Source organism: Pseudorasbora parva, chromosome 4, assembly GCF_024679245.1.
Source record: "Pseudorasbora parva isolate DD20220531a chromosome 4, ASM2467924v1, whole genome shotgun sequence".
Taxonomy (NCBI): Eukaryota; Metazoa; Chordata; class Actinopteri; order Cypriniformes; family Gobionidae; genus Pseudorasbora; species Pseudorasbora parva.
This window is the reverse complement of record NC_090175.1, coordinates 33,850,808-33,875,489: the sequence shown is the minus strand read 5'-3', so window position 1 is coordinate 33,875,489 and position 24,682 is coordinate 33,850,808. Positions and strand designations below refer to the sequence as shown.

Genomic DNA, 24,682 nt, shown 5'->3' with positions numbered 1-24,682 from the left:
AGTTTACCATTCATACACCTTCCAAACTTAATTCGTCCATAATTCGAAGAGCTCAGAAAACTGCTTTCCTCTTCCCAGCACATTATGCAATGCAAACTGGCTTGCGCTTATTTAAAAATGGCTTCAGAGAGCTCAATAAGTGTCAAAATAAGAGTCTCTAAAAATGTTTACAGCAAAATAAACAAATAACGCTGAAAGAAAAACAGGAAGCATTACATGCTTATATAGTTCACTTTAACTTGTTACATAAGCCTGCTTAATGGAGTTACCATGGAAAAATGTAATTGCTTTAGTGGAGATTACTGTTGGAACACAACACTTTTAAAATGAATGTGAACCACTATTAGAACATGTTCAACCACAATTTGTCAAAAAAAAAAAAAAAAAAAAAAAAAAAAACGAAACGGATGATGGACTTAACGATAGAGACGGAAAAATGAAACCCTCGTGTAAATACGTGATCAATGGGAACTTCATTTAATTTGGGAAGCGAATTTAATTTTCTGAAGAGGAGCAAGGTGGGGGACAGTCAGGCGTTTTGTAAGTTTTGTAACTGCAACTTCAGCATCCCACATCCTCATCATGTGACAGCGGAAGATCTTTTAAAGTGACAGTAACCACTTATAATGACAATGTAAAGAACAAAAGTAATTGCTCACTAAATATGCTCTGCTCTTAACTAAAAAACTTCAGTACCTTTAATAATGATTAATCTATATATAATTTATAACTTATGCAGTGCAAACTGATAACAATTTATGTATATTTTCTACTTGTTAAGTTGTTATACAGGTAGGAAGAGCACAAGTACAAATTAAATGTATTATTATTATTATGGGTTTATGTGAGGATTTATGAAAAAATTAAACGTGGCGCTTTTCTAAGCAGATAAAAAAAGGAGAACTATAATGTACGATGGAATAGCACTTCTGAAAGTACTTCAACTTGGTGCCGTAAAAAGTCCCGGCTGAAACATCCTCCCTCACATCTGCCCTTCCCCCCTATTGACAGAAATGAGAGAGGGAGGGGGAGATGTGAGACTGTGGCTTAATTGCATCTTTACTTGCAGCTGATTGGTCCAGTTTGGGTTTGCGATCTCTAATCCAAAATAAAACCTGCTCCAGAGCAGGTTAGCCGTGTTGTGTAAGTTACCATGGTGATGAACACTGATAAAAACCAATCCACCTTCTTGAGCCCAAAAAAACAGTTTGCTCAAACTAATAATGAACTTACCTGGGTAACAACTGAAACCGTGAACCGAAACTGGTGAACAGATCTACAAGACACTATTAAAACAAATACACAGAAAGAGGAAAACATGGGAATAACTTAATCATAATAAAAAATAAAAATAAAACCAATATTGTTTAAACCAGCCTCGTCCTATTTTTACACAAAAGAGATGAAAACATTTAACAGTATGAACTTTATACATAGCCATTTACATAAAGAAAATATATAATTTTGTGTGTGAATGAATGACAGCAATGCAATCAGTGGAGTTCATAATTAAAGGAATTATATATAATTTATAATAACATTACAACAACTCTGTGTGTAAAAAAAAGAGAGAAATGTGTAATAAACATCTTATGCTGCTTTTGTAAAGTTGCTTGTTTAAGCACATTCAGACTGAGGAGAGGTAAAGCACAAGTTAGAAGACAGCTGCTGCACAAAATAAGGAAGACTAGGGCAAAAGTAGTCAGTTGTTCAGTTTTAGCCAACAAAAAATCATGAGAGCACAAGAGGTAATAAGTGGCTTCATATAGCATTAAAAACTAAACAAAACTAAATTGTATTTTTGTGAGACTGAATTCAGAATACCTTATAAGGAGAGAACAAAAAAGATTGTCATGAAAGCTCTGTGTTAAATGTCAACTGAATAAGTAAAAATGGACCACTGGAAACAGTCCAGGGAAATTATTAAGATTTGCAAGTAGAAAAAACAAATGCTCAACATTTAGTATCAGGGGTAGCGTAGAAGTTCAGGGGAGCACAGTACAGAAGAAAATTCCTCCCCAAGAGATTTTTAGAAGACTGAGCGTGGTTGCTTCATGTTGTAATGGGCTTCAGTTGCAGACACATATGCAGACTCTGGAAAGAAGTCCTCATGAAACTCTGCCAAAAACCTGAAAAAGGAAGCAAAATGTGTAACTCTAATAATAACAATAATAATAATAATAATAAACAATTTAAAGATGGGAAGAAAATATCTAGTGGTCAGGTGAAGTTAAGACACAATAATGACCTCTGATCCAAGATCAAATTAAAAATAAATAAATAGATAAAAATAATTCAGATATAGTCAACAAACCGGAATTGAAGGTATATTGAAGGCAATATAATTGCAGCCTTAGAGCAGTGTTTATCAACTCCAGTCCTGGTCCACCGATCAGTCACCAAATTCTGTATATATATTTTTCTCATCAAGTCAACTTTCTATATATGGTTTTCAACTCTGGACCTGGGCACCACTCTGCACATTTTATGTCTTTTTCATATAACTGATTCAAATCATCAGCTCATTAGTAAAAAGATCCATGACACTGGACATTCTTGATATCATAATGCTTTTTTGTGCTTGTTTTGCCATGTGTAATGTAAATGCAGATATCAGATATGGGTCACATTTAAAAGAGGATGTAAGCGGGTCATCAAAAAATTGGAACTAGGCAGGCATCAAGACCTGCAGTGTAAATGCACTGTTATAAGTGTTATAATGTTATAAGTGCACTGATCATAGGTCATGGGGGCTGGTAAGGTGGCTGTGCTTATTGTGGTTCATGGTCATAGAACCACCAGCTGGCAGAAGGATGTGATACATACGACTTTAAAATACTCCTATAATTTAACTGCTAAAATGCATTGCCCAGTGTTAATTTACTTCTAAAGTCACAAAGTGGCGGTGGTGCCGTAGTGCCTGTACCCATCTTTGTAGTTTACAGCTACAGGCACATTGGTTTTCTGATCATATTTTTTCCAGGCACATTTGACCAATTTCAAACCACATTAATCTTAACAACTACTATTCATTTTGTATTTAATTATTTTCAAGTGATACAGTGCATCCAGAAAGTATTTACAGCTCCTCACTTTTCCCACATTTTGTTATGTTACAGCCATATTACAAAATGGATTGAATTGATTAAATATTTTCCTCAACTCTACAAACAATGCATCCATCAATAATGAAAACATGAAAGAAGTTTTTTTTTTTAATCTTTGCAAATGTATTAAAAATAAAAGGTAAAAAGCACATACAGTACATAAGTATTCACAGCATTTGCCATGACACTCAAAATTGAGCTTGGGTGCATTCTGTTTCCACTGATCATCCTTGAGATGTTTCTACAACTTGATTGGAGTCAACCTGTGGTAAATTCAGTTGGTTGGACATGATTTGGAAAGGCGCACAACATGTCTATATAAGGTCCAACAGTTAACAGTGCATGTCAGAGCAAAAACCAAGCAATGAAGTCCAAGGAATTGTCTGTAGACCTCCGAGACAGGATTATATGGAAGCACAGATCTGGGGAAGTGTACAGAAACATTTCTGCAGCATTGAAGGTCCCAATGAGCACTGTGGTCTCCATCATCTGTAAATGGAAGACGTTTGGAATAACCAGGACTCTTCCTAGAGCTGGCCGCCTGGCAAAACTGAGTGATCGGGGACAAAGCCTTTGTCAGGGAGGTGACCAAGATGGTACCGCTGACAAAGCTCCAGCTTCCAGAAGAGAAAGGCAGAAAAACTGCTAGATCTGCTAATTTCTCGACTCTCTTAGAAGAAAACAAACACAGCCCCTAGGTATTTTTGTTCAATACAGTGGCCAAATTAACCAAAAATAAAGCTTCAGATTCTGATGGTTGTAAACACCATAGCAATAATGACTTTATGAACTTATTTACGTGTAAGATTGATAATATTAGGAAGAAAATTATAACCATGCAACAGTCTACTACAGTATCATATCAGACAGAACATTGTAGTGTCACTGAGGAAAAATTACACTCATTCACTGTATAGGAGGAGAAGAATTGGCTAAACTTGTTAAATCATCAAAGTCAACAACATGTATGCTTGACCCTATACCGACTAGGCTATTAAAAGAGATGCTTCCAGAGGTCATAGATCCTCTTCTTAATATCATTAATTCATCCTTGACATTAGGATATGTACCGAAATTGTTTAAGTTGGCTATAATTAAACCACTTTAAAACGCAAAAAAAAACAAACAATGCAACTTGGTCCTAAAGAATTAGTCAATTATAGGCCAATCTCAAATCTACCATTTCTAAAAATACTAGAAAAGACAGGGTCTTCACAACTGTTCCTTTTTTAGAAAGAAATGGTATCTGTGAGGATTTCCAGTCATGATTTAGACTGTATCATAGTACTGAGACTGCTTTCATCAGCGTTACAAATGATTCACTCTTATCATCTGATCGTGGTTGTATCTCTCTATTAGTGTTACTCGATCTTGACGCTACATTCGATACTATCGATCAAAACATTATTTTGAATAATCTCGAAAATTAAGGTTGGTATTAGAGGAATTACAATGACATGTTTTAAATCGTACTTATCTGACTTATCAGTAAATGAAGAGATGTCACACCAATCACAAGTTCAGTATGGAGTACCGCAAGGCTCAGTGTTAGGACCGTTGCTTTTCACCCTGTATATGCTACCACTGGGAGATATCATTAGGAAGCATGGCGTTAGTTTTCATTTTTATGCTGACGATACTCAGCTCTATATTTCTTCATGCCCTGACGAAACTTACCAATTCACAAGATTAACGGAATGCATAGCTGATATAAAAAGTTGGATGAATAGTAATTTCCTGCAACTTAATTCAGATAAAACAGAATTTTTAATTATTGGACAGAAAAGCTTCACAAGTAGTAAACTAGAATACTGACTAACACTTGATGACTGCTCTGTCAAGCCCTCGTTGTCAGTGGGGAACCTGGGTGTTCTCTTTGATACCAATTGTTCTCTTTGAGCTTTCATTTGAAAGCCACGTCACTAGCATCTGTAAAACTGCATTCTACCCTCTTAAAAAATATATCTAAATTACGGCACATGGTTTCAATGCAAAATGCTAAACAGTTAGTACATGAGTTTATGAGCTCAAGGCTAGATTATTGTAATGCTCTACTGGGTGGTTGCCCTGCTCACTTGATAAAGGTCAGCCGGAACCGAGAACATATCCCATAACACTTGATATACTCGTTATATCATAAAAAGAGCGGCATCTATGCTAATGTTAGTCTCTCCGTTAATCTCGAGGTTTACTGCAGTCGGCCGGATCCAGGCCGTGTCCGGATCAGATGGTGGACCTGCGTCTGGACATGACCAACGGATCCTGGAGTGTCTGCTGAGACCGTGTCAATTGGTGTCTCCTCTGAATTTGCCTCACCAGCATGTCATCCTCAATAAAACCTGTCTCCGGCGTGATGACTCTGATCTTTCAAATATTCATATTCTTGTGTAATCATGCATTTCTAAATAAACTCGTCTTTGAGTGATACAGAGAAATTTTGAATATTCCGATCTAATATGATTTCTGAACTGTAAGGTTGCCAGTATAATATAATCATACTATGTATATCATAATATACAATATAATCATACACTCTTTGATAATAGGCTAGAGGAGAACTGGCACTCCGACTGAATCTGGTTTCTCCCAAGGTTTATTTTTCTCCATCATGGCCTGATGGAATTTGATGAACTAAGGATTTACAAAACATGACTATGCATGAAATAAATGTTACTAAATTGCTACTTTTTTGTATGTTTTGTAGATTCAGTTATTAATTATTTATAAGTTATTAGATAATGATAAACTAATAATTTACAAATTACTAATATGCTAATGGTTTACAAATCTGTCATAAGTTATTTAAAAAAATAGCATATCATAAAATAATCAAACAGATCCTTAGTAAATGGTTAAGTTACTAGTTAATATATTATTAATTATTATTATTAAAAATTCTTTGCATTTGTAAAAGTAGACATGATTTTATAAATATAAATAGGCTACTTTTATTGCAAAAACTGACCAAAAACAGTATAAAAGTATTAGCTCATGTTGCATTCCAAGTCATATAATATATATAATGTGTAGAACAGAGTTGCTCCTAATGTTTTAATCATTGAAATAATGATCCCTTTATGAACGCATATTTTTCATTCAAATAATACACCTAACTCTTTAGCATGACACATTCGGTCACATGACAGACGAGAGCCAATGGCAAAGCATGACGTGACGTTTCTTCCAGCAAATTTTGAAATGTGGAATATTTGTTGGAATATTTGTATTCTTTGAAAGAATCAGAAATTTGCAAAAGGTGAGGAATAGCAGAACTGAATTTTCACATGTAACACTACATTTGTTGTAGCAAACAATGGCTGCATTTGTAACGTGAGAAATATCTACAAATTATGTGTAAAACATTTAAAAGTGGTGAATAGTCTACACTTTAGATTAGGAGACGCGGAAAGGGTTGTAAATGCTTTGTATACATGTACAAATCATTTGTAACAGGTAAGAACGATCTACGAATGATGTGTAAAACATTTACAAGTGATGAACAGTTGACACTAGATTAGGGGGCGCAGAAAGGGTTGTAAATGCCTTATACATGTACAAATAATTTGTAATGGGTAAGAAAGATCTACGAATGATGTGTATAACATTTACAAGTGATAAATAGTCTATACTTTAGATTAGGGGACACAGAAAGCATTGTAAATGCCTTGTATACATGTACAGATCATTTGTAATGGGTGATAAAGCATTATTAATGCATTTACAACATCATCTAACGTTGTTGGAAGTGTTGAACATTTTGTACACACATGGAGTCTTTACCGTGCACCTGATGTAAGCTTCAGTGGAGGATAAAACCGGTTCCCTTTCAGTCAGTACACTACGAGTTACGTCAGTACTGAAGAAATGGGGGTTTCGCTTAGAAAATCAGCTGCCATCTCAATCAAAACGATCTAATGACATGAAAAAGTCATGGGTCTGCGGAATTTGCCTAATGCAACCCCGCCCCACTGCGTGGGTATAAATGGTGTTGCTTTGCAGTCACGCATTTATGTTTCTGCTTCGAAGCCGAGTATTACTTGCCTTCCTAAGCGTTGTATCTCTTCAAGACTCCCAGAGTGTTGGTGTGACGGCGCATTCCAGCGAATGCTGCATTCCTGTCGATCTGTGCAGTGGTCTGTATAGGTCTGTGTGTTCTCCCTGGGTCTCGCTGCACTCTGCCTGAGTAAAACTCCTCTCTAAAAGAGCTGCACGCGACGCGTCTTTTTAAAGATGTTTCGCCCGTTCTCCGTTCCTGGCTGCGGTCGATATGTTAGTCCACTTGACAGGCATGAGCACTGTTTTGCGTGCAGAGCGCATTCATGGATGCGTAATGTTCTCACTGCGGGAAAATGACAATCGCATTGATCAAGACTCGATGATCTCCGTTCTGGAGCGAGAGTCCCCTCTACCACACCACGATCGACTGTCTCCTCACGAGGCAGTACTTTGGCTGGTGGTCAGGGTGATCTGAGGGTGTCGGTGTGGGCCAACCCGACGAGTATTCCTCGGGCCACACCCCCTCTTTGGTACTGCAACCCGTGGCGCTACCAGATGCTAGCGCTGGTGTTTCCCGTCCTGGGCCCCGCGTTTCATTTGGGGCGCCGGCGGGTGATGCTATATCGATCACCACATCACAAGGCGGGCTAGATTCCTCCGGAGATGAGGATTTGGCAGTGCCGCCTCCCTCGCGAGTGTCGGCATTGCCCGAGTCTGTTCCGGAACTGACAGCCCTGCTAATCCGAATGGCCGAGAGCCTCGGGCTCGAGTGGAATCTTCCGCCGGGTCCCGAGCGCTCGAGGCTGGATGATTGGTATGTGGCGGCGGCTCACGGTCTGGTGTGCTTCTCGAGGAGAAGATCCCAGCAAATGCCCGATCGGGTCCGTGCTCTCCTTCTTTCAGGAAGGGTAGGAGAGAAGGCTGTCTCCCTCCACCCTCAAGGTCTACATGGCGGTAATAGCTGCTCACCATGACCTGCTGGACGCAAGAACGGTGGGACAGCGCGACCTGATCCGCAGTTTCCTCAGGGGGGCAAGAAGATTAAATCCACCTCGCCCCTTACAGGTACCCTCTTGGGACCTCGCAGTGGTCCTAACTGCCCTGCGTATGGCTCCCTTCGAGCCTCTGCAGACAGTGGAGCTTAAGTTCCTGTCTATGAAGACAGCGCTCCTCGTTGCTCTGGCTTTGATCAAGAGGGTAGGGGACCTGCAGGCATTCTCGTTGGACGAAGCGTGCCTGGAATTTGGGCCGGCTAACTCTCAAGTTATCCTGAGAACCTGGCCTGGATATGTGCCCAAGGTTCCTACCACTCCTACCACTCCCTTCAGGGACCAGGTGGTGAACCTGAAAGCGCAGTCCGTGGAGGAGGCAGACCAGACCGGCAAACTCCTCAGAGTAAAAAAGGTGACTGTGTCGGGGGGTGGGAGGGAGAATATATTATATATATATATATATATATATATATATATATATATATATATATATATATATATATGCTGCATTTATTAGGGCCCAAGCCCTGAAAGGGCGCAGAGCCCTATTGTTCTTCTAAGGATTATTAGGGCCCAAGCCCTAAAAAAGGGTGCAGAGCCCTATTGTTCTTCTAAGGATTATTATTAGGGCCCAAGCCCTGAAAGGGCGCAGAGCCCTATTGTTCTTCTAAGGATTATTATTATTATTAGGGCCCAAGCCCTGAAAGGGTGCAAAGCCCTATTGTTCTTCTAAAGATTATTATTATTATTATTTTAACCTGACTATTTGGGGATTTTTGGGGCCCTTCCCATGCTCGAAAACTTTGCACACGCATCAGAATGCGCGGCCATCAGGGCCGGGCTGAGGCTGGTACCCGGGCGTGGCAGGGGGGCTCGACAGCGCCCCCTAAAGTGGGGTCTGAAAACGTGGTCTATAAATCAAACACACTTGCACGTAGATATATGAAACTCGGTACACATATAGAGCTCATCGGGCCGAACAACTTTCAGGCTCTAAGTTATGTGTCAGCTCAACAGGAAGTGAGCTATTATGGGTTGTTCGGAAAACGCATGCTCTGGAATTTAACATACTCTTCCTAGACGATTCACCCGATCAGCACCAAACTCGGTCTAAATGTGGAAATGTGAATATGAATCGTTTTTGAGGAGAAGTTAAAAACTCAGAACGCGCTTTCCACTAAATGTGGAAAGCGCGCTCTGAGTTTTTACCTTCTCCTCAAAAGCGATTCATTCAATCTCCTCCAAACTGGGACAACATAAAGTAAATATACAGAAGATGCTAAAATGCGAACGGTTATTGGATATCTCAAATGGTGTTCCATTGGCAAAAGCTTAAAAAATACAAAAGAGAGACGCAAGTAACTGGTTCATAAATAAGGCTATACTCCCACCTGCTAGTTATTCTATATATCACACTGTTTTTTTTTTCAACACTTTTGCTCTCACTTAAATGACCAGTAGAGGGCAATATTGTATAAGTTTTCAAGCAAAACACCTTGCCTCTGTTAGTGTGTGGTTTTCTAGCCTGGTGGGGACTTAAACTAGCCTGACAAGCCAGACCCACATCAAGATGTTTGGTCTGGAAACTCACCATAGACGGGGCTCAATACGAGGGGCGGGATAAACGGTTGTCTTTCAAACTCCCTCTGCACGTGATAGGATAGCGCAACACCAACCGGAGCAACGACGGTGAAGGGGAGCTCGCTGACTGATTATACATTCGCCGTATCCGGTCGGCTAAACTCCGAACACATCTTCCCTTTTTAAGAATGACTTCAGTGCCGCTCTTTGTTCTTTTCTCAGAGGAAAGCTTAACTCCAAGTCTTCCGGAGGCGCGGGCAGAGCTGATTCGAAAGACCGCCACCGTTCGCCAGTTTCTGTGTTACTAGAAGCACGCAAATGCAACTCGTCCGTCGTCATTATGGCCCCGCCCGCCGACTCTATACACGATGTGATTGGGCCGTCCAGATTCTGAGGAATACAGCTCAGATAGGAATTGAGAGTTGCTAGACCATTTGCTGCCGCTAGGGTGCGTCTAGATTTCTAGGCTAGACTTAAACCTGAACGCACACAGACTCATGGGGACTTCCTAATGGGTACAAAAGCTTATATATCATACAGAATGAGTTTTTTGAAAAGGTGAAAATGCAGAAAGTTGTGTGATGGGTAGGTTTTGGGGTAGGAGCAGTGTGGGAGGACAGAATATATGGTTTGTACAGTATAAAAACCATTATGTTTATGGTGAGTCCCCAGAAAGATAGTGAACCAGACATGAGTGTGTGTGTGTGTGTGTGTGTGTGTGTGTGTGTGTAAGAGTGCCACTCTTCTGTCTAAAAAGATTACCTCTCAATGCTGTGCTTTGGCCTGAATGGTTTTCTAGCCTGGTGGGGACTTAAACCTGAATGCACACAGACGCATGGGGACTTCCCAATGGGTACAAAAGCTTATAAATCATACAGAATGAGTTTTTGAAAATGTAAAAATGCAGAAAGTTTTGTGTGATGGGTAGGTTTAGGGGTAGGGGCAGTGTAGGACAGAATATATGGTTTGTACAGCATACAGCATAAAAACCATTACGTCTATGCTGAGTCCCCAAAAAGATAGTGAACCAGACATGAGTGTGTGTGTGTGTGTGTGTGTGTGTGTGTGTGTGGGTGGGTGTGGATGGGGGATGGGCTGAGCTAATATGAGTTGCCTGCAGCATACTTCAGCATTACTATTTTTTTTTTCCATATTAAATGCCTATTGGCCTGCTGTGCACAGTTAAGGTGATGCCATCAGGATGGCGGTGCCATCGGCTTGGGCCCGTCATCGCTGCTCGCAGCTTTAATTTTAATTAAAAGTGCAGTAAAAAACGTAATACAGTGAAATATTATTCTGATGTAACATCATCTGTTCGCTACGTGAATATATAGTAAAGTGTCATTTATTTCTGTGATCAAAGCTCATTTTACCATCATTTCTCCAGTCTTCAGTGTCACTAATCATTCTCATATTAGGATTTGATGCTCAACAAACATTTATGATTATTATCAGTGTTGAAAACACTGTTTTGCTGCTCATGGTGCTGCTTCATTTTTGCGGAAACCACCTTACCATTCAAACATTTGTGGTAAAATTAAAGAGAAATTAATACTTTTGTTGATCAGACATTAAACATTGGCTACATTAAATTGATCACAAATAATATTTTTAATATTACAAAAGATAATAATTTATTTAATAAATGCTGCCCATTGAACTTTCTCATCAAAGAATCCTTAAAAATAAAATATATCGGTTTCCACAACATTTTTAAGCAGCACAACTGTTACAAAAGATAATAATTTATTTAATAAATGCTGCCCATTGAACTTTCTCATCAAAGAATCCTTAAAAATAAAATATATCGGTTTCCACAACATTTTTAAGCAGCACAACTGTCAACACAATAATCAAAAATGTTTCTTGATTATAAAATCCCCATTATGAGGATAATTAGTGAAGGAACATGTGACACTGAAGACTGGAGTAATGATGATAAATTCAGCTTTGATCACAGAAATAAATTACACTACTTTACTATATTCACATAGAAAAAGGCTGTTTTCACTTGTAATGGTATTTCACAATATTACTGTTTTAACTGTATTTTTGATTAAATAAATGAAGCTTCGGTGAGCAGAAGATAAACATTTAAAAAGCTGTCAGTTAGCACTGCATTATTCATATGATATAGGCCTACTTTATTGTCAATAAATAGCCTTCATTGAGATGGCTTGAAAAACACACAAAGCATATTGTCGCACTCGTCTGATTGTCGTCGTCACGTTTCAGCTCATAACGATTGTTTTCCTTCAGCTGCAGCTCCAGCGCGACAGTACGTTTCTACAAATCCGCTTTTGGACTTTCTGTGAGCGCGCCCTCCTCATATTTACATACGAATAAAATGACAGGTCATGCATAGATTGTTTTTTGTCTCTGAATTTAAATCTTGATGTATTCACATTGATTTCTATGTATAAATACACTTGCCCGTGACCTCAAGAAGCGTGCAATCAGCCGAGGTAGAGAAAGCTGTCTTTAGCGACCCTGTTAACTTGCCCGCCATTGCGCAGGTAACGCCGGTTCGAATCCCACTCGGAGCGGGTCGACTAGGGTCGGGGAGACCCAGTAAACGTGCGGGGGATGAAAATATGTCCCCCCCGTTATCTAGGCCCATGCTTGAATTGAACACTAAGCTTGCTTCCTGCCATCCGTCAGACTCACGAGGTACAAGCCAGGCATCTCATTCAAAGGCGTGCTCAGTTGACGTTGTGTGCTATAAGATTCTGACGCAAGTGAGCTAAGATTCTGATTGGCCCAGAGAAATGTCAGTTATAAGAATTATCCAATAATGTTTCGCATGTCTAGTCTACAGAACTGTAGACCCCCCCCCCCCCCAAATAAAAAACTTTGGTTCTACGCGATTCACGTAAATGACCCAATTGACCAAGAAAGCAGCGATTATCGACGAAAAGCGACAAGTTTGCAGGTCTGAGGCAGACCCAGCCTCGGCACTGCTCTGTCCAGTAAGCGCCCTTTGCGCTTACGTAGACAGGACGCGGTGCTTCAGGACCTCAGACCAGCTCTTTGTCTGTTACGGAAGGAAGCAGAAAGGGGAGGCTCTCTCCAAGCAGAGGCTGTCCCACTGGATAGTGGACACCATTGTCCTGGCTTATCAGGTCCAGGGCTTGCTATGCCCCCTTGGGGTCAAAGCACACTCCACTAGGAGCGTAGCTGCCTCTTGTGAGGTAGCGCGCGACGCCTCGCTGACAGACATTTGTAGAGCTGCAGGCTGGGCGACACCGAACACATTCGCCAGGTTTATAATCTGTGAGTGGAGCCTGTGTCCTCCAGGACCAGTTTTGTTTACGTTCTGGTGTGTGTGCGGGCAGTCGTCCGTGAGGGGCTGCCCGCATTTTATTGTGTGTGTGTGCCAGTCACTGGCCATCGCCCCAGATGGCCAGTGACTGGACACGCTGGTGTATTCGCTTGTTGATGCCGGCACCAGAGTGCATGCCCGAATGGTCCCAGCCCTCGTGTCAGGCTAGGTGCCCTGTGTGCATGGTTTCTCCTGCAGGCCAACCGTCATGTGTATTCTCCATGGTAAGTCTCCTTGAGCGCGTGTCTTCCCTTGGCAAGACCCTTGCCACCCCTGGAGTTGAAAAACTTCCACCTGGATTTGAACCTGGATACTCCGGGTTCTTCCGTATGCAGCCCATATGTGGGTCATAATATGTGTATTCCTAAGTCCTCCCTATGGGTAGGCACTCTGGTTGCATTTCTCCAAGTGGGATATGCCTCCCAGTGTACCTTGGTAGCTGAGCCGAACCCTCATCAGGTTTAACTCCGAGGCAGGGTGCACAGGTCAGCCCAGGATGCTGGAAGACAGCCGCTGTGGCATGATTAAACTAGGACCCCCATTTCGTCAGTAGTGACGTAACTCGTAGTGTACTGACTGAAAGGAAACGTCTCGGTTACGTAAGTAACCCTCGTTCCCTGAAGGAAGGGAATGGAGACGTTACGTCACCATGCCACATCCGCTGTACCGCTGGTATGGCCGGGGCAGTCTGCCTCGGCTCCTCAGCAGGTAACATAAATGCGTGACTGCAATGCAATGCCGTTTATACCCACGCAGTGGGGCGGGGTTGCATTAGGCAAATTCCGCAGACCCATGACAATTTTCATGTCATTGGATCATTTTGATTAAGATTGAAGGCAGCTGGCTATCTAAGCGAAACCCCAATTTCGTCAGTACTTAGGCTGTTTAATTTATCTTTCCGTAAGATAACATAACCCTTCCACAGCCACACTCACTGTTATTTTATGCATCTCTTGCACTTTATTCCTTTATCATTAATGGTATAGTATTTGTGTTAGTTATTCTTGTTTAACTTTTGTTAATAAATAAAAAAGTTTATCCTTGCGCCTTCCTTGTGCTAATAATACAGCAAGAGGCTCTACAAGTTAACTACAGGTCCTTCTCAAAAAATTAGCATATTGTGATTCATTATTTTCCATAATGTAATGATAAAAATTAAACTTTCATATATTTTAGATTCATTGCACACCAACTGAAATATTTCAGTTCTTTTGTTTTAATACTGATGATTTTGGCATACAGATCATGAAAAAATCTCAAAAAATGATAAGATTAGCTTAAACCCTAAGATTAGCATCCTCCCCTTCAGAACAGAGTCTGAAGGGGAGGATGCTAATCTTGTACAGGAGCTAAAACTTTATCATGGCCGGTTCTGCACTTTCTCTGTGGGACAATTTGAGGATCTCCTCCAGAGACGGCAGCGCATCTGACGAGACAAACTGCGCACTTCTGGGAATCAATCGATCCAAGCAGATGTTTCCAGTCGAGTCACATGTAAACATTTCAGTGCCACAGACGTAGCCTACTGATGGCAACACGTTCACTTTCCATAATCGCGGACACAATGTTTAGAAAAAAATCAACTATTTATAAAAGTTAATAACTTATAAGTTATAAGTAATAACTTATAAGTTATAAGTTATTATACTAACTCATAAGTTAAGTTATTGCTGTCTGTATCATACAGTGGGCAAACACAGCTGAAGCTGTACAGCTTACTGTTGTAATCTCATGAGAAATGCCATGCCTGGCAAAGGTTAAAGTTGATTGAATAGCTTGTGACATCAACTGGACATTTCGTCACCTTTGTTTCCTTTTATGTGATTGTTTGAAGCCGTTTTTGTCGCCGCTAGAGTAAAAAAAAAATCGACATCGAAACGGAAAAAATAAATGTCGTTTTTTCACCTCAGCACATTCGCGTTCAGTGTGGAAGCGCTCATTACACAAACAGCTGATCGAAGAAAAAAAAACATTGCGTGAATTATTCGCACGTCAAAATCGCGTCCAGTTTGAAAGGGCCTGAAGAGTGTATAAGTAGAGACGCTGGAGCAGAATGGCATCTAAGCGACTGTAGTGTTCTGTTCTTGGGTGCAATAATGAACACAGCAGTCATTCTGATGTTCCTAAATCCGAACCGCTGAAGATGCAGTGGCTGAGATTTGTTTTTGTTGATGCTTTTATGTCTGCGCGAACCGCAAAGCATTTCTCACCAGACTGCTTTATAATTGAGGGTTAGTATGAAGCAGGTTTTGCTAGAAGCTGCTCCTGAATAAAGACCTGTACCAGCTTTTCGTGTTCCTGCTGCATCTCCAGAAGAAGTGAGTGTAGTTTGAAACGTGTGCACCCTTCTGCTTCATCAATGAAGTGATGAAGCGTCAGTCTCACACATTCGTCATGTTTAATTCATGTTTGCATATTTTGGACCGAAATATCACTGTACGGATAGAGCAAAATTTAACATTTTCCTGTAACTGATATTTGGAATGTACCCCTTGTCATAACTTGTCAGGGGAGGTTAATGTTTGAAACAGCAGTGTAACAAAGTTCGTTGATGGAAGAAAGAAGGCGGGAACCTTCTTCCAGGTTCAACCTTCTTTCGGGGCGAACGTTTAACAACTGTAATTTCAAAATAAATAAACAAAACGAAAGTAAACCGCGGGCAGCCCCTCACGGACGACTGCCCGCACACACACCAGAATGTAAACAAAACTGGTCCTCTCTTGTCTTTCGCTGCCTTCGCTCGTCTTTTTATGCTCCTGTCACTCGGCCACGAGACGAGACCGGTGTGTCGCGCAGCTGGCACTCATCACCACTCGTCACCGGCACGCTCTCACGGCCCCTCGCCCCACTGCTTGCCACAAGCAGGTTATCAACTTAATGAATATGAAGTGCCACTATGCAATCATCACAGCTTTCAGTTTGTCTACCGCATCAGATGTCCACACCGTCCTCTCCAGCAGCTGGAATGTGTTTACGGATGCCATAGCAACTCTCAACGGCCACCAGGACTTATACGGTTTTATAAAAGCTATTTATTTGTTGTAAAGTGCAATAATCATCTCAGAAAAAATTAATTCTAATGTCAGGCGCAGTTGAAGTAGTTATAATAATAATAAGTTTTATTTATATAGCGCCTTTCCAGAGCTCAAGGACACTTTACAATAAACAAACAACAATAAAGCCAATTGACAAACAGAGTAGACAGAACAACAGTAGGCAACTGAGAGTGCAAGTACAATAATTGAGAAATCGGAGTGGAGAAAAAAAGAAAAAAAAAAAAGAAAAAAGAAAAAAAAGTTGATTGTTTGCCTACATGGGTAGGTTTAGGGACAGTGTCATTATGCCAACATTATCTTCATAACTTCTTACGGAAAAAAAAGTTTATCCCTCAGAAAAATTTGCTTTCCCCTCATCAACATTATAGCTTGGTGCATGTGAGCGCGGCGCCCGCTCTTCAGTGGTGAAGGCGCACACTGTGTACATATGAGGACGCACACTCAAAAGTAATCCGGTCAGGTCGTGTACATGGTGACATGTCTCGTTTGATCGATTCTTGAAAAAGTTTAGCCCACCTATCTCAAAACGATTACAATTTCATTCAGTTTGGGCATTTTTATTACGATTGAGGTGTTTATATGAAGCATTTTCAATCAGATTGGACTTTTAAACCGATTACAGTGCTCCATGTAAACGGACCTGACTGTAAAAAATTGCGCTACATGGCACTTTAAAAAGTGCACGTTCTGATCGGTAAAGGGGCCGAGATTTCAGACCTCCGTTTATTAAGGAGATCTCCAAGATTTCTCTTCTTGGTAGGGGGTGGTGCACAGACCTCTCCCAAATCATCTCCAGCAGTAGCAGCCTCCGAACCACCACTAACTCCGCCTCCGTTTCCCTCATCAGCTGATACAATTTCCCCCCGGAGTGCATCTTTTTTTTTTAATTTTTGTAAAAAATATTTTAATAACATGGTTTTGGCGGTTATAGAGTTCTAATGACGGTATTTAACTATAACCGTCGGTCTCACGTTATATACTAACACCCTTAGCAAACACCAGTAAATTAAAGTGCGCAAACCTTTGTAAATCACTGTGAATGATTCAATAACAAAATTATCTGAAAGAGAAACTCCTACAAATACATATGCAATAAAGTCAGCCGCAAAAATAACTATGTTAGCCTTTTCAGCGCTAATTCATGAATTCATAAAACCTGAGAGAGATTTAACGCCAAAAAGTTGTATGTGCTGACACAAGCTATTAGTAAATCTGGCACAAATTATTTATGTGCATTCAAGTGAATCATGTGCATGTCGTGCTAAAAGAAATCTGCACCTGAGGAAAAGCTCAAAGTGTTTCACTAGTGCCCTCAGGTTCTTTTCTGGTATGTACATCTTCTTCAGGATATCTGGAAGTTTCACTAAAACAAAAAGGCATAAATACATAATAAAATATTTGTAAAAATCAATTAAAGACATTAACAGATACTATCTTTAATTTATGACAACTATTTTGACATGAACAAGAAGCTGATATTCACCAAACAGCCGAAGCAAGTGCTGAGAGCCATAGAGGTAAGAGGGAGGTGGAAGCTGGTCGCTCTGAGGGTAGTTATCTGGTGTCAGTCTCCAGCTCAGAACCTCAAGACAATCAGATAGAGGCAAGGCAATTAAATTAGCTAATTTAATTTTAATGCTATATTGCTACTACAATTTTAATTTAATTTTTGCCCATGAAGTTGTATTGTCATTTTTAATTCTCTGTAAAATTGTTATGTTTGTGTTTAGGGAACACATGTACATGTATCTAAAAAATGGTAAAAGGAAAATTGTAAATTTTTATATGATATAAAATATATTTTATGTAATATAAACTTTCACTTTAGAATAGAGGGCCAAATTGCCTTTATTAGTACTGTATTAATGGCAAAATTTAAAATAGTCAAATTTGCTTTATTACACTATTTTAGCCATTTATAATGGCAAAATCAACAGTAATTAAACTTACCTACTAGCTTATTGTTCAGTTAACTTAACAGAATGGCACAGAAATATAATTACATCACTACACAAAAATAATATATGGCTTATTAAGTTGTAAATAATGGCTAATATGCCCTTTCTATTATGTTAAGTTAATCATTAATTACTATTGTGTCCATGCTTAACTAGTGCATAATTGTGAACAAACAGTTAATTAATTACTAGTTTAACTAATGCATTAATCATTACTTACGTGTGTGTTCGCGCTTAACTAATGCTTAATTGTGAACAAGTTAATCATTAATTAATGCTTAACTAGTGCATTATTCTGGACCCTTAAAATAAAGTGTTACCAAAGAGATAAATATAAAAAAACATTACTTACAAAGGAAAAAACACTTTAAAAAAATAAATAAATAATGTGTGTAACTTAAAAATGAGAAGATTAATGCCTTTTGTTTAAGGACAAAAATGAGAACCAATAAGCTACCGGTATATAGAATAACCAGAAGGTGGGAGTGTAGCCTTATTTAGTAACCAGGTTGGATATGTCCTAGGGAACACTGTTTTGAAGATAAAACTATCTATCACTTTATTGTGAAAAAAAGTAAAACAAAAACATATATTATATCTTTAATTAAATACTGGTCTTCTGAACTTACAAAATTTTGAGAAGCAAAAAATACATTTGCACATAATTGAAAGTGATATCCTAATACTTTTAATTGTTTTCTATAACATGGGCTTTAAAGAAGGTCATGTGCTGTGTTTGCAAAGATCACGTATGACACCTCTTTAAACTAATTATTTATTGATAGAATTCAAATGGATAAAAAAAAAAATAATTTCACATGATTTTATAAAAGTGGCTGTTTATAATAAACTTCCATAAATTATATGCACGCATATTACTCTTACCTGACACTGATATTAAAATCATTGTTGCGGTCTCTGTGATTTGGCTTAATTTATTTTTAAGAGAAGTGTAAGGATAATACAACTTCAGCATTTGGACAGTATTCTGCACTCATTTTGAAATTGACATTTGACATCATCTGACATAAAATTAATGAATAAAATGTTGTTGATCTCATAGATGTGACTGTTGTGGTTCCTGGTCATAGCAGCACCAGTTGCTGCAGTTAATGAGGTGAATTCAAATGACTTTGACATAGTCCCTTTATTCGTTTTTTTTCCCCATATTAAATGCCTATTGCCTGCTGTGCACAGTTAAGCTGATGCCACCGGGGTGGCGGTGCCACCAGCTTGGGCCCGTCATCGCTGCTCGCAGCTTTAATTATTTTTTCATATAATTTAATTTAAATTCATATTGTAGCAAATTATAACTTCACATTTGAAATGAATCTATGACAATATATCACTATTTGTTCGGACAGGACTCATTTTCTAAATAACATTTGAGTTACAATTTTTTATCACCTGGCAGCTGTGATTTCATGTACTCATTCAGACAGTAGATTTTTTTTTTTTTTTTTACAGAGTGTGTGTGTATTTTCTATACTTGGGCTTCACAGAAGGTCATGTGCTGTGTCAGCAAAGATCAAATATGACACGTATGTCTTTAAATGAATTATTTACTGATATAATTCATATGTATTAAAATTAACTTTCACATGATTTTATAAAAGTAGCTGTTTATAATAAACTTCCATCAAATTTAGACGTGCATCTTAATCTTACCTGATATTAAAACCATTGGTGATTTGGATCCATTTATAAAAAAAAATATTAACATTTTTTATTGGATGCCACACATATTGAAATGAAAGCATGCCTTTTGGTGCATAAGATTGGTGAACAAACAGTAGCTACGGTAGGTCAAAAACAGATGAAGAGAAATGTTAGGGAAAGTGTTCAGTGATCCAGTAATCTAATTCAAATTCATACAAACAGTCCAAAACAGTGCTAATGTATGTTAACATTATGTTAACATCAGTATTCGGACGGTTTTCTGAACTCATTTCAAATTGACATTTGATATCAGCTGACATGAAATTTGTATTTGCTGTCACAAAGTTGTCTGTCTATAATGTTAATTTCCACTAGATGGCGCTTGTGTACTTCAGCACTCATTTACTTAAGCTACTTTTGACTAGTCTAATTTTGTATATTTTGAATACTTTATAATGCTCATTGTGATTTCTATACTGAATTGTTGTTTATTTGTGCAAGATTTAATCTTTCTAAGAGTTTTTTGGTTATATTTTATTTTATTCCCATCTTTTGTATGTCACTTCCTGTTTTGTCATTCACATGAAGAGAAGGAATGATGTAGTCATCGCAAATTAAAAGGTGTTTCTCTCTTAATCATAAGTCCAACTAAGAATCTTCAAGATATAACCCCCTCTCTTAGCTCACAAGCAGGCAAAAGTGGTATGTGGATATATTTTCTGTTTATTTGCTAATTTAATGTGATATGTTTGTTTTCCATGCAACTGAATGTGTGATTGATACTATGTTGTATATTTCATTGTTGCTCAGTTCTACGGTGTTGGTGTCTATGTCCATGAGATCATTAAACATCTGTGAAAAGGAATCTCAGCCTTCGCATCGTGACTAAGGGCGGCATACAATTTTATTGATCTCATAGATGTGACTGTTGTGGTTCGGTCATTGCAGCACCAGTTGCTGCAGTTAATGTGGTGAATTCAACTAACTTTGACATTTTTATGTTTTCCCATTTTAAGTGCCTATTGCCTGCCGTGCACAGTTAAGCTGATGCAACCAGCATGGGCCTCTCATCGCTGCTAGCAGCTTACATTATAATTGAATTATAATATTTATCAGGGTCGGGCTGAAGCTGGTACCTGGGAATGGTAGGGGGGGCTCAAAAGCACCCCCTTAAAAAACTTGGTCTATATATAAAAAACACTTGCAGGTATGTACAAGAAACTCGGTACACATATAGAGCTTATCTGGCCAAAAAACTTCCGCAATCATAGTCATACGCGTCGCCCAACAGAAAGTCAGCTAATATGGGTTGTTTATAAAACGCATGCTCTGGAATTTGATATACTCCTCCTAGGCGATTGACACGATCAGTGCCAAACTCGGTCAGCATGAAGTCATGGCATTGAGGATGCTAAATTTGCAGCTGCTTTTTGCCATCTCAAACTCTTTGGCTGCGGCGATGAGACAAGTTTATAGTGAGAAAGGGGAAACAAGAGGTGTATTATAACTTCTGCATACATTGATTCATTTTGATGAAACTTCACCTGTGTGTTAATTGTAAAAGGCAGATCACATGGATATTTTATATATATTTTTATATATGGACTTTTGTGATTCAAAGGTATAGCGCCACCAACTGGCAGCAGGAAGTGTGTCACTTTCCTGACCTAATAGGTTCGAGATACAGGTAGTTAGTGTTAGTGAGAGGTGTGGTGGTTTGGGTAAGTTCAAGGGTATAATTAGGTGTAAGGGAAGTATCAGCAGTGTAATTATAAATGTAACAAAATACGTATACAATAAGTGCATTGTATAAAATGATTGATGTAAATGTTAGTACACTGTAGTTAAGGCCACCCAATATAAAGTGGGTCCCAACACAATTTTATTTGCCATATTTTTGATATACTAGTTATCAGATTTATGTCTAATAGAGTCTTTTTTTTTTACTATTGTAATGTAAAGCAAGACTTGAAGGACTCACCTCATTAAGTTCATAGTTCCTCTGGGTTTCCAGCCCTGAGAAAGGCCCTCCAGAGTAATCCTTGCTCGGAGTCAAGGGTAAAGGAGAGGAGGAGCCACTGTGAACAGGAGTCTCTGGATAAGTAGTAGAGAAACATGTAATTTCAAGATATGCAGTAAAAAGATATGCATTGCAAATATGGGCACTGAAGACCATACTTTCAGTTTATTTACCATTAAGTTAATTTGGCAAGTCAGTGCTGCAACTAGGTACTGGCATGCTGTCTGAGAAGCCTCTTTCTTTGTGCACATTTCTGGTGTGTAGCCACAAAGACCCGCTTCACAGACAGCACACCAGTGCTGAATCAAGTTCTCGAGCACTCTTAAACTGACAAAAACCTGCAACATTTTTGGTGAGTATCCTCATAAGCACAGTCTGATTAAAAGTCATGTCATAAAGGCTGATTTTATGATAGGCCTATACAGACCAATGCCGTCAATTCACTGGAAATCAAGGTATGGCAAGTTCAGATGATGTCAAATATCAATAAAATTAAGTGTAGAACGACAGAAGAGAGAATGACAACTGCATTTAAATTATGGCTGTCAATAGATAATTGATAAACGTGTTGCGCAATTAATCACATGAATTTGCTATAACCGTAAGTAAATAGTACACACAACTATATTTTCTGCAAGCTTCAAGGATCATTGGAGACTCCAAAAGGAAATCAAACAACCAAATTTAAGGAGTCCATATCATTATTTTATATTATAAAAATTCTAAGCACCCATGAAAAAAAAAAAAAAAAATGAAAAAAACATTACTAAAGAACCTTTACAGAGTTAATCAGTGTATAGCATGTGTAGAGAGCAACAACAGCAAGATTGTTTTCAGTTTAGACATGTTATGTAAAATGGACATTTAAATGTAGACCTCTCAAGCTGCGATACCAAACAGAACCACACGGAGACGCCAAAAAAACTTCTAAAGAAATGTGTGGATTAGTGCTTACTAGAGACGCAAACTGTTTGGAACGGTTTAGTCCGATTTGGTGAACCGGTTCAATAATGACTCGTTTGCGAACGGTCCACACTAACATTCACACAAGACAAATCAAACATTATACTTCCGGAGTGTGTGTGGAAACAACGCGAATGTACTGAAATGTACATGAATGTTGCGTGAGATCAGATCACCAAAATTGTGCCCTTCAGAAACAAATCTTAGAATATGACAGAGCTCATGTTTTAAAGCAAAGCACACAATGAAATGAGCTAAAAAACGAGCTGTGAGTCTATATTCTCTCTGATGTAGCCTAATAAGCCTGGCTTCTTTACATTAGCACTGTTTTGGACTGTTTGGATGAATTAGATTACTGGATCACTGAACACGTTACGAGAGCTTAATGGCTTAAACTCACAAACCGAGAATCGCAGTTGTGATTGTAAAAATCATAAACGCAGAATTGGGTTAAATAGTTAGAATGGAAATTTCCTCCTACCAGGGTTACAGGTGGAGATGATCAGTGTGATTGTGATAAACTCCCGACTTCTGTGATTGACTGCATGATGCAAATTACGTTAATGTTGCAGCTTCACGTACTTCTGTAATTTATTTGCGTTAATTGTATTAAATTATTTTAACGCGTTAACGACTTTACATTAATCGTATGCGCCAACAGCCCTAATTTAAATAGGCTATTAACCAACAGCATCAGCCAGCATTAAAGGGGGGGTGAAATGCTGTTTCATGCATACTGAGCTTTTTACACTGTTAAAGACTTGGATTCCCATCCTAAACATGGACAAAGTTTCAAAAACTAATGTTGGACTCCTTCCGGTTTCTCACAAGTTTCGGAGAGTTTTTTTCGAGTATGGGTCGGTTTGACGTTAATAGAGCGGAAGGTCCTTGTATGGGCCGTACGGGCTCTTCTCCCGGTAGGGTGCGCGCGTGCGTGACTACTAGAATGAGAGGGGAAATGCACGCCCATAAACACTCTCTCAAGCTGCAGATCCAGTCGTCCGTGAACACTTATGACGCGCCACGCTTCTTCAGCTCCACTTTTTTCCTATGGGTGACATCAAGCAACTTCAACGCTTCAGCACAGCATTCCCGGAAAGCAGCGCTGCATTTGAACCGATTTGAACGCAGAAATGACGGGAAGCTTCACAACATCGCAGATTTCCACAGTCACTGGTGTCACAGGACTTCACCAAATCATACCAAAGAAGTGTGTTTTTGACAGAGCGGTCCCAGCGATAAAGGTTCGGTCCTGCTTTGGAAGCAGCCGGTGAGTAAAACTGCTTCAAATGTCTATGCTGTTGGCTTGTCGCGTGAGTAAACATCAGTAAACGACACGATCGCGTGTTTCATCATTCAAATGCGCTAAAGGTTAACGTTACTCCATTGTTCTTCTATGTATAACGTTACACTAGTCTGACGTGCAAAACCGTTTTGCTTGCTACTGCTAAGGTTTAGTCGCATACAATAGTCCATAAACCGAATCATGTCCTCATAAACTGCAAGTAAAGACACACAAATGTTGACAGGCCACTAAACACAGTACATACCATAGAGACGGACGTCCTGCTGTTGCTGTTTCTTTGGTTCAATTTATTTCAGCCTGATTCTGGATCACGTATTAGCTGAATCCGATCAATAGCATACACGGGTCGATAGCATACATGGGTTTCTCCACACTTGAGGACGTCACCGCTTTGGGTGTGCTCGTCATTCTTTAGCTCCGCCCACACTATACGCCTCCAGGCGCTCGTTTTTTTCCAGAAAGACTCGGTTCAGCCTATATTTCTTTTATAAATTGAATAAAACTAAAGATTTTTCGGAGATATGAAGGATGCAATACTACTCTATAGGTACTCAAGTTTGACATGAGACTGACTGAACCTGAGTGTACCACCCCCCCTTTAAAGAAACTTGGACTGGTACAAGCTGTTTTACGAGTCAGGAAGGTAACATGTTGATCTCACCAGGAATTGTCTGTAGGAGGAAAAAACACATCTCAACCAAGTGGACAAGACCACATAAAAA

The 24,682-nt window shown here is 39.3% G+C and overlaps 1 protein-coding gene across 1 annotated transcript in view; it reads right to left on the bottom strand.

Annotated features, from left to right (window-relative positions):
* Positions 1-461: 461 nt before the first annotated feature.
* Positions 462-24,682, bottom strand: part of LOC137073273 (MSL complex subunit 3-like) — a 196,930-nt gene continuing 172,709 nt past the window's right edge. Inside the window, exons 10-13 of the mRNA XM_067441596.1 lie at positions 21,653-21,765; positions 17,538-17,637; positions 17,333-17,417; positions 462-2,129 (exon numbers count right to left, since the gene is read on the bottom strand). Coding sequence (XP_067297697.1) covers positions 2,030-2,129; positions 17,333-17,417; positions 17,538-17,637; positions 21,653-21,765 — 398 coding nt within the window. The 3' untranslated portion in view covers positions 462-2,029. The remainder of the gene's footprint in view (positions 2,130-17,332; positions 17,418-17,537; positions 17,638-21,652; positions 21,766-24,682) is intronic.